Here is a 10,599-nt window from a genome sequence, read left to right as displayed (position 1 = left end):
GTAAGTGACTGTGTTAGGCTAAATGCCTCTTTGAATCATCACATCAAGAACTTCTTTTGCCTCCATCAATTTCCCTCCCATGCAAAGTGTGTCCATCAATATGCTAAAGGTTTGCACATTTGGCATGATCTTCCTTTGTGTCATCTCATTCAACAAAGTAGCAACCTCCCTCCAACGGCCGAAATTGCATAGGCCTTGAATTAAGCTTGTGTAAGTGACAAGGTTTGGTTGAATGCCTTTACTCGCCATTTCAGATAAAATGTTCAAAACCTCAGTTACTAACCTTTCCTTACATAAACTGTCAATGATAATGCTATAGAGCACCACATAAAGTTCGAAATTCCCTTCTTCCATCTTCCTAAGCAACCTAATAGCCATATTAGTCTCGCCAATCTTACATAAACCATTAATTATCGTTGCACAAGTAATTGCATCAGGTTCATACCCATTCTTTTCCAGTACTTCTACCAACCTAACAGCTCCAGAAATGTTACCTTGAAGACAGAGCCCTTTTACAAGAGTGGTCAGAGTTATATGGTTTGGTTGGTAACCAAGTTTCAAAATTCTTGCTAAGACAGAGAACCCGAAATCTACCCAATTCAAGTGGCAAAAGCAATTAATCATAATAGTGAGTATACACATCAGGAGCAATTCCTAATGACCCCATTTGTCTAATTAGAGTAATGACTACAGAGTAATGCTTCATTCTTACAATTGCACCCAACAATTGTGTAAAATCCCTAACCAAAGGCAAAGGGCATATGTGAAGCATTCTATCAAACAATTCTAAGGCATGATCAAGATTCCTTATGGTTCCAGTTTTGCACTGATCTCTCACAAATCTCAAGAACTGATTCTGATTTTGACTATGGATTTCCACATTTTCTCTACTACTACTTATCCCGGACTTCGGCTCCAATTGCTTCATGGGTTAGATGGATTCCTCCTCCAGATGGTTTGAGACTACTACTACTCCCTTATCCCGGACTTCGGCTCCAATTGCTTCATGGGTTAGATGGATTCCTCCTCCAGATGGTTTTCTCAAACCATCTGGAGGAGGAATCCATCTAACCCATGAAGCAATTGGAGCCGAAGTCCGGGATAAATCCATCTAACCCATGAAGCAATTGGAGCCGAAGTCCGGGATATGGTTTTCTCAAACCATCTGGAGGAGGAATCCATCTAACCCATGAAGCAATTGGAGCCGAAGTCCGGGATAAGGGAGTAGCAGTAGTAGTAGTAGTACTCCCTTATCTCGGACTTCGGCTCCAATTGCTTCATGGGTTAGATGGATTCCTCCTCCAGATGGTTTTCTCAAGATCAATTTTGATGTGGTAACTACTACTACTACTACTACTACTACTCCCTTATCCCGGACTTCGGCTCCAATTGCTTCATGGGTTACATGGATTCCTCCTCCAGATGGTTTTCTCAAGATCAATTTTGATGTGGTAACTTTTAAAGACACAGGCAAAGCAGGTTTGGGAATTGCTATTCGCAGTTGTCAGGGAAAAACCATTGCCTCTCTTTTTGAACAGACCTCCCTACCACACTCATCAGATATAGTCAAGGCCATGGCTGCTGCAAGGGCCATCTCTTTTGCTCATGAACTTGACTTCTCTTCATTCACTCTCGAAGGAGATTATGAAACTGTGATCAAAGCACTCAAAAGCGATGTAGATTCTTTGACCCCCTTTGGCCATTATCTTGCTTCGGCCAAAGCCACCACAGATGCCAACAGTTGTATTTCTTTCTCTCATATACATAGACTAGACAATTTCGTAGATTATAACCTACCTAAGCATGCTAGATATGTTAGAGATTTTTTGGTGTGAATGGAAGGTGTTCCTCTACACTTATATTATGTTCTCTCTTAACCAATCCTGGCTAATTTTCTTTTAATGAAATTCCAAGTCTTTCTTCTAAAAGAAAAAGACGCAAAGTTTGAGATTTTGAAGAATTTTTAATTATTATTTTTATGTTTTATTTACTATATATAGCAATTATTCAAGAAAACTATTATATATATTATATTATAAATTATATAAAAGAATCGTAGTAATAAAATGAAACACAAAATACTATACCATCCTGCATATGGTGGTGCGAGTTGTGCATTGCAGTTTATGCACTACGGGTTAAAAATTGATAATGCACCTTCATTTGATATATTTTATTTCGTTATGCTAGAATTTGCCAATACTTCATAGTTTTCTCTCCTTTAAATATAATATTTATATTGCTTGGCTGGAGTTCAATTTGATTCCTCAATATGATGAAATTTGATGGGACTGACGAAATTAACTACAGATGAGCTCAACAAGAAAGACGAGACCATTCTCTAAGACGAGCCTAAACAAGTGCCCACGACACTGACGAGGGTAGCAGAATCATTTAATGTCGCCAATAATGCCCCGGACGGTTACAAAACCAACCGTACAAACCATTGAGAGCGTATTAAAGCCCCATTATTAGGCAGGAGGCGTTACCAAGAAAAGCATTAACGTCACAATATCAATCACAACGGCTAGAATCCAAGACAACATATATAAAGTCCTCACATTGCCAACACAAGGTACATAGACAATTTGAGAGACACTTATTATTATTCTGCTATTTTGTTTCATTTTACAAGGCACTTTCCTGTTCTGACTTTGGCGTCGGAGACGTTGTGGCAGGCACCACACCGGTGACCACCTTGAAAGGAGATGTCCTTTCATTTACGCAATTATCCAGATGAGAGCTTAAATCCATCGGAACATATTCAACTCAATTGACAAAGTCATGCTTCATCAGTTTGGCGCCGTCTGTGGGAAATGACATTTTCGTACTCAAGGTTGAAAGCGTAGTTTCCAATCAATTTCCACATTCAGATGGAATCCAACCAAGATTTTGCAGCTCTAGCTTAGCAAGTTTAGGCTCTTGCAGCCACTATCGAGGAGCTCACCAGACAAAATCAAGAGATGAAGCTGCAGCTACACCAGGAGGAGAACCGGTCTGAAGCCAATCAAGAGGACGAAGGAGATAGCCTCAGAAGGAGTGGCCGTCGAGGGCCGACTACCCTAGATGAACCCCATTCAAACCTTCTCTAGGAGATGAGAAAAGAGATGGACGAGCTGAGAAAGGCCATTAAAGGGCAGACGGATCAGAGTTTGGATAGGATGGTCAAGACAACAGATTTGCCGTTCACCACAGTAGTCTTGGAGTGCCCTGTGCAGTCTAAATTCCGATTACCTCAACTTGAGCCGTTTGACGAGCTTAAGGACCCTCTGGACCACCTCAACACTTTCAAGACGACTCTGGGCTTCCAATAGCCTCCTGATGAGATACTGTGTCGTTCCTTCCTCACAACTCTCAAGGGAGCTACAAGAGAGTGGTTCACGAAGTTACCAAAATCGTTTGTCGACAATTTTGAGCAATTAAGCAACGCTTTTTTGCGCCACTTCGTCGGAGGACAACACCTGAAAAGACTAGCTGATCATTTACTCACTATCAGACAAGAGGAAAAAGAAACCCTGAGGTCGTACGTGAAATGATTCACCCGGGAGACTTTGGAGGTAGATGAAGCTGACGACATGGTGCAGCTAACTACCTTTAAAATAGGGTTGAAGTCTAGAGATTTTGTGGTTTCACTCGCGAAGAATCCACCTAAGACGATGGTGGAGATGCTCCTAAAAGCAAAGAAGTATATGAACACCGAGGACGCTTTAGCCGCCATAAAGGATGTAGAAAAGCTGGGAGATAAGGGAAGAAAAGAGGACGATTGCAGAGGACAAAAAAGGGAGCATCCAGACTGACGAATAAATGACGGGGGTAAAAGGAAAGATGAGAAAACTCCTAAAACGGAAAAATTCACTCTCCTAATTATGCCTATTGATAAAATTTTGGCACAGATTAAGGATGAACACTACCTCAAGTGGCCAAGGCCGTTGCATTCATCCCCTAACGTCCGTGACAAAAACAAGTACTGCTAGTTCCACAAAGATCATGGCCATTACACAGAGGATTGCTGGGACCTAAAAGAACAGATAGAGGAGTTGATACAAAAAAGAAAATTACAGAAGTATGTGAAAAAGGGGGAGCCTAACAGGTTCAGAGATAGCAATAAAAGCCAGCACAAGTCTTCGTTTAAGGACAAGGATCACCCATTCCAGCCCCCACAAAATGTGATTAGGGAAATAACAACGATCACAGGGGAGCCATTCACAGGAGGGTCATTCAGATCCCTCAAGAAAGCATGCTAAAGGTAGGTGAACAACGTTCACATGGTAGCCCCGTTCAAGCAGAGACGAACGAACCAAGATATGTCTTTCAACGAGGAAGACGCAAGGGGGGTGAAGCAGCCTCATAATGACCCCCTAGTCATAACACTCACGATTGAAGGGTTCGATACCAAGAGGATCCTTGTGGACAATGGCAGCTCCGCAGACATCATCTATCTATCCGCTTTTCAGCAACTGAAGCTAGATCTTGGAAGACTGCGCCCATTTGACTCCCCCTTCGTCAGCTTCAGTGGAAACAGGGTATACCTTAAAGGCATAGTGACATTGACGGTGACAGTAGGGACATACCCGAAGCAGTTGACTCGTCAGTTAGACTTCTTGGTAGTGGACTAGCCCTCATCATACAATGTAATAATTGGGAGGCCCACACTCAACAAATGGAAATCAGCCACATCCACGCCTGAAGGTGAAGTTTCCAACAGAGAATAGTGTAGGCGAGGTAAGAGGAGATCAAGTCGTAGCAAGAGAATGCTACTAGGCCGTATTGGCTACCAACGAGAACCATACGTGGACGATCGAGGAAAAGGAAGAGGATAAAGTAGAAGCCCTGGAAGAAGTGGAGCTGGTAGAAGGAAAGACAACCAAGACAACAAGGATAGGGACAACATTGAGTCTCGAGATCAGGTTAATGCTTGTTCAGTTCCTTAAGGAAAACCTTGACGTCTTCGCATGGAGCCATGAGGACATGCTTGGCATATCGCCGAAAGTTATCAAGCACAAGTTAAACGTGAATCCCGATAAGAAGCCCGTCCAGCAGAAACGACGGGTCTTTGTCCTAGAATGGAACCAGGCCATTACAAACGAGGTTAACAAATTACTGACGGCAGGTTTCATACGTGAGGTGTATTATCTAGAATGGCTTGCAAATGTCATCTTAGTGAAGAAGGTAAATGGAAAATGGAGAATGTATGTGGACTTCATTGACCTGAACAAAGCTTGCCCAAAGGATAGTTTCCCTTTACCAAGGATAGACTAGCTAGTAGACTCTACAGCCGGGCATAAACTACTGACGTTCATGGATGCCTTCTCGGGATACAACCAAATAAAGATGGCTGAAGAAGACCAGGTGAAAACTGCTTTTACCACAAGTCAAGGGCTCTACTTCTATAAGGTAATGCCCTTCAAATTAAAAAATGCAAGGACAACCTACTAAAGGCTGGTGAATAAAATGTTCAGCGAACAAATTGGAAGAAACATGGAAGTATATGTGGATGACATGCTCGTCAAGAGCAAGGAAGAACTGACACATCTGGACGATCTGAAGGAGACGTTCGCCATGCTCAGATAATACCAGATGAAGTTGAACCCCAGTAAGTGTGCTTTTGGTGTAGCCTCGGGAAAGTTTTTTGGATTCATGGTGTCCTAGAGAGGAATAGAAGCGAACCCGAAGAAGGTGCAAGCCATCCTCAACATGACGTCACCCAAGACCATCAAAGAAGTCTAGAAGCTTACAGGAAGGATCGCAACACTTAATAGGTTCGTCTCTAAAGCGACAGACAAATGCCTGCCATTCTTTAAAAAGTTGAAACAGGCTTTTGCCTGGACTGATGAATGCGAGGCAGCGTTTCAAGAACTCAAACGTTATATGAGCAATCCACCCCTCCTGAGCTCGTCTAAGCAAGGAGAAGACTTATCTGTATCTGGCAGTATCCGTTACGGCTATGAGTGCAGCCCTAATTCGAGAAGAAGACAAGAAGTAGCTCCTAGTTTACTTCGTTAGTTAGGCTTTCCCAGGGACTGAGGCCAAGTACCCAAGGATTGAAAAGATCGCATTCGCATTAATAATAGCCTCGCGCAAATTGCGACCGTACTTCCAAGTGAACCCCATCTTGGTAATGACAGATCAGCCCATCAAAAAATCCATGAACAAACTTGAGGCAGTAGGGAGAATGGTTCAATGGGCGATTGAACTCAGCCAGTTCGACATTGAATACCACCCTAGAACAGCCATCAAAGCACAAGTTTTGGTAGACTTCATTGCCGAGTTCACCCTCCTAGAAAATGATAACCCCACTAGTGAGACAAAACGGTGGACAATCCAGATTGATGGTTCGTCAACTCAAAGGAGAGGGGGAGTAGGGATCATCATAGTCACCCCCGATAGAGAAATTCTCAAGTACGAAGTCCGACTGAAGTTCTCAGCCATCAATAACGAGGCTGAATACGAAGGAATACTGACGGGGCTGAGACTTGGGAAAGCACTCGGAGCTAAGAACCTGCTCATCCAGAGCGATTCGAAATTAGTAATAGGGTAGATCAAAGAAGAGTATGAAGCAAAGGAGAAAAGAATGCAGAAATACCTCAAGCTGACAAAACATCTAGCCCAAGAGTTTGATAAATTGGAATTTGTGTAGGTCCCAAGAGGGTAGAACATGGCAACAAACGAGATCGCAAAGATGGCCTTGTCAGAGGAAGGGTCAACGAGCATGGAGTTAGACATGGAGGTCCAAAAGCGCCCCAGCATTGAAGAAGTCCCAACATTTGCAATCCAGAGCACAAACAACTAGATGACACCGATAGTATCTTTCCTCCAAGATGGGCGCCTCCCTCAGAACGCCAAGGAGGCCAAGAAGATCAAGAAGAGGCAGCCAGATTTACGAGACCATTCTCTGAGATGAGCCTAAACAAGTGCCCATGACATTGACGAGGGTAGCAGAATCATTCGATGCTGCCAATAATGCCCTGGACGGTTACAAAACCAATTGTATAGACTGTTGAGAGCATATTAAAGCCTCATTACTAGGTAGGAGGCGTTACTAAGAAAGGCATTAATGTCACAATATCAATCACAATGGCTAGAATCCAAGGCAACATATATAAAGCCCTCACATTGCCAACACAAGGTACATAGACAATCTCAGAGACACTTATTATTATTCTGCTATTTTGTTTCATTTTACAAAGTACTTTCCTGTTCTGACTTTGGCATTGGAGACATTGTGGCAAGCATCACATCAGTGACCACCTTGAAAGGAGCTGTCCTTTCATTTATGCAATTATCCAGACGAGAGCTTGGATCCATCCGAACATATTCAACTCAACTAACGAAGTCACGCTTCATCAAAATTATTTCTCTGCTACTTTCACTTTAACCATTTTCCCCTAAACCACCAAGTATTTATTACGGATTTACTGTGAAAATATTATAAAAATATCGTGGCCATTACATTTCTCAAAATATTATTATATAAAAAATCTTATATGTTTTTTAATTAATTTTATAAATTTTATTGTGAGAAAAAATAATTTTTAGTGGCAATTTTTTAACTTTTTCGTCGGATTTGGATTTGTGCATTGGGTGCAATTACCCATCTTTTCTCTTACAAAATTTTTTACAACATTCATTTTTACTTTTAATTTTTTAACTATTTTTTATTTTATTTTATACAATAATTAAAATTAAAAGTTGCCTTTTTTTCAACACTTATCTTAACCTTCCAAACTATTGCAATACCTAGGATCTCAATTGCGGCTAGTGCCTGCTTTGTACAGCATTTTTGGCAAGAAAGTATATGTTGTTTTAGGAACTCCAAGTTGGCTTCCACATGGTGGTTTTTAAGTCCAATGAAAAAGTGACATATGTACCAAAGTCGGCCAATAGCATCCACATGGTGTATCTAAAAAAAATAGCATCCACATGGTGTTTCTCAAAAAATTTGAAATCCTGTCACACTCTCTTTCTTCTCTTTGAAATCCCATTTCTCCAAAATTAATTTTCTTTCTCTCTTTCTAGTTTCTTCTCCCTAGAATCTAAAACCCATTTGTCCCAAATTTTCAATTCAAACCTCCGCCATGCTCTTACACACATTCCTTTTCACTCCAAACCGGCACCACCTAACTACGCCGTCGCATCGCTTATCCTCGCTTTCTTTCTTTCACCCTCCCCTTCACTATATCGCTGCAATACCTAAGTATCCTTGGTCCAACAACCATAAAGAGCCACCCCCATCTCATATTTCAAACTAATTTTTTTTTTTTTTTTTTTTTTTTTTTTTTTTTTTTTTTTTTTTTTTTCAATTAAGAGAACTAAGGAAATCAACATCCAAGTCCAGTGTAGGTGAGTTTCGTTCCCCTTTAGCCTCGTAGTCTTCGTTAATATGCCCGATAATGACTTGCGAGTTGCTGTGTATGACTACTGATGAGACCCTTGTTGGTTTAGCCAGGTTGATACCCTGGAGGACCACTTCAAACTTGGCTTCAATGTTGGTTGTTGAAAACTAGAGACGGATCGTACATTCTACTAGATCTCCTTCTGGTGAATGCAAACAACCCTGACTCCTCTAGCATGTTGGTTGGATGAGCCATCCGTCCATATCATCCATAATGCTGGCCCCTCATTTTCATCTTCCTTTGCTGTGAATTCGGCAACAAAGTCGGCCAAGGACTAGGCCTTGATTGCTATTCTCGGTCGGTATAGTATGTCGAATTTGCCGAGCTCTATTGCCCCCAAGACTAACCCTTTAGTTGCCTTTGGATTGTTTATTGCCCTTCATAATGGTTTGTCCGTCTAGACCACTATGGTGTGTTCTTGAAAGTACGACCTGAGTTTTCGAGGGGCCGTGACCAGGGCAAAGACAAACTTTTCCATAGGGGGATACCTTCCTTCCGCCCCTTGAAGCGTTCGGCTAGTGTAGTAGATGAGTAACTGTATGCAATGCTCCTCTTAAATGAGAGCTGAGCTGATGGCCGTTGGGGATACAACTAAGTAGAGGAAGAGTTATTCACCGGGTTTGGATGGACTGTGGAGTGGTGGGGATGCAAGGTATGCCTTTAGTTCCTCGAAGACCTTTTGGCATTCATCGGTCCACTCGAAGGCCTTCTTCAGTGTTTTGAAGAATGGAGCTTTACACCTTCTTAATGTTCTTCGGAGGTGTCATCTCCAATATGGCTTGAATTTTGTCAGGGTTGGCCTCCACACCTAGCTATGATATTATAAAGCCTGGAAACTTTCCCGATGAACCCCAAACACACATTTGCTAGGATTGAGTTTCATGTCGTAGAGGCGTAGGGTTTCGAATGTCTCCCGAAGGTCATCTAGGTAACGATCCTCCTTCGTGCTCTTCACCAACATATCGTCTACGTCTACCTTGATGTTCCACCCAATCTACTGGACAAACATTTTATTCATAAGCCTTTGGTATATCACCCTGCGTTCTTTAATCCAAACGACATGACCTTTTAAAAAAATAGCCATTGGCTTGAGATGAATAAGGTCTTCTTCTAGTCAGCTTCGTCCAACCTAATCTGGTTGTATCCAGAGAAGGCGTCCAGAAAACTTAATAATTGATTTTTAGTTGTCGAGTCCACGAGGAGGTTGATACAAGGGAGTAGGTAGTTATCCTCCCAGTAGGTTTTGTTTAGGTCAGTGAAGTCCAACCCATCCTCCACTTGCCATTTGCCTTTTTGACCATCACCATGTTGGCCAACCATTTAGGGTAATACACTTCCCTGATGAAGTTTGCTTTTAGCAGCTTGCAAACATCTTTTGCTATGATTTTGTCTCTTTCTTAAGCGAAAACTCTCTTCTTTTGTTGAACGAGAGGGAAGGATGGGCACACATTGAGCTTGTGAACCATGACACTTGGATTAATCCCCGACATGTTCTTATAGCTCCAAGCGAAGACGTCCTAATTATCCTTCAGGAAGAGGGTGAGCTCCTTGCAGACTAAAGGATCGGCCTGCATGCCAACACGGGTGATTTAACCTAGGATGTTGTCGTCCAAGGAGATCTCTCTAGGTCTTCTGTTGGTTCTACTACAACTCGTCACTCATCAGTGTTTAATGCTTGCAAATGATCGTCCATTTCTAACATGGCTACGTAGCATTCACGAGTAGCTATCTAGTCTCCGTGTGCTTCTTCTATCCCGTACTCCGTTGGGAACTTTACCAGTAAGTGGTATATGGACGTTGCTGCTCTCTATACGTTAAGCATAGGTCGCCCGATGATGGCATTATAGGCAGAGGAGTAATCGACGACTAGGAAACTAACCTCCTTAGTGAGCTGTTGAGGGTATGTTCCAATGGACACTGGTAGGGTGATGGTTTCGATGGGGAAGACCTTGGTACTACCAAATCCGACTAGCAGTGTGTTCGAAGGCAAGAGACGCTCCTTGTCAATTCTCATCTGTTGGAATGTAGGGTAGTAGAAGATGTATGCCGAATTCCTATTGTCCACTAGCATCTTTCGAGTGTTGAAGTCTACTATCGACAGGTTGATGACCAGGCCATCGTCATAAGGGTGGTGGAGTTGTCGAGCATCTTCTTTTGTGAAGCTGATGGCTGGGTTGTTAACCCTAGTCATTTTAGGCAGTTGGCC

General features: G+C 42.3%; 3 protein-coding genes across 3 annotated transcripts; 2 read left to right on the top strand and 1 right to left on the bottom strand.

Annotated features, from left to right (window-relative positions):
• Nucleotides 1-18: 18 nt before the first annotated feature.
• On the bottom strand, nt 19-928 carry LOC126696028 (putative pentatricopeptide repeat-containing protein At1g12700, mitochondrial). Its single transcript, XM_050392818.1, has 2 exons — nt 721-928; nt 19-590 (listed from the first exon to the last, which is right to left on the bottom strand). Exons 1-2 carry the CDS (start codon nt 926-928, stop codon nt 19-21), a joined length of 780 nt encoding a protein of 259 aa, XP_050248775.1.
• Nucleotides 929-935: 7 nt separating this feature from the next.
• LOC126696027 (uncharacterized) lies at nt 936-1,835 on the top strand. The gene is made up of 2 exons (XM_050392817.1): nt 936-1,035; nt 1,306-1,835. The coding sequence occupies exons 1-2, from the start codon at nt 936-938 to the stop codon at nt 1,833-1,835; spliced, it is 630 nt and encodes a 209-aa protein (XP_050248774.1).
• Nucleotides 1,836-4,265: 2,430 nt separating this feature from the next.
• LOC126696026 (uncharacterized) lies at nt 4,266-5,259 on the top strand. The gene is made up of 2 exons (XM_050392816.1): nt 4,266-4,604; nt 4,762-5,259. The coding sequence occupies exons 1-2, from the start codon at nt 4,266-4,268 to the stop codon at nt 5,257-5,259; spliced, it is 837 nt and encodes a 278-aa protein (XP_050248773.1).
• The last annotated feature ends 5,340 nt before the right edge of the window (nt 5,260-10,599 follow it).

Source organism: Quercus robur, chromosome 8, assembly GCF_932294415.1.
Source record: "Quercus robur chromosome 8, dhQueRobu3.1, whole genome shotgun sequence".
Taxonomy (NCBI): domain Eukaryota; kingdom Viridiplantae; phylum Streptophyta; class Magnoliopsida; order Fagales; family Fagaceae; genus Quercus; species Quercus robur.
This window is presented reverse-complemented; position numbering and strand designations above follow the sequence as displayed.

What these genes read in the sequence shown, in the direction of transcription:
- LOC126696028 (XM_050392818.1), bottom strand. Translation starts at nt 928, where the DNA reads ATGAAGCAATTGGAGCCGAAGTCCGGGATAAGTAGTAGTAGAGAAAAT. An exon ending in GGATTTTACACAATTGTTGG is followed by an intron (nt 591 to 720) that starts GTGCAATTGTAA and finishes TGAATTGGGTAG; the next exon opens with ATTTCGGGTTCTCTGTCTTA.
- LOC126696027 (XM_050392817.1), top strand. Translation starts at nt 936, where the DNA reads ATGGATTCCTCCTCCAGATGGTTTGAGACTACTACTACTCCCTTATCC. An exon ending in ATGGATTCCTCCTCCAGATG is followed by an intron (nt 1,036 to 1,305) that starts GTTTTCTCAAAC and finishes TTCCTCCTCCAG; the next exon opens with ATGGTTTTCTCAAGATCAAT.
- LOC126696026 (XM_050392816.1), top strand. Translation starts at nt 4,266, where the DNA reads ATGGTAGCCCCGTTCAAGCAGAGACGAACGAACCAAGATATGTCTTTC. An exon ending in CTCGTCAGTTAGACTTCTTG is followed by an intron (nt 4,605 to 4,761) that starts GTAGTGGACTAG and finishes GAATGCTACTAG; the next exon opens with GCCGTATTGGCTACCAACGA.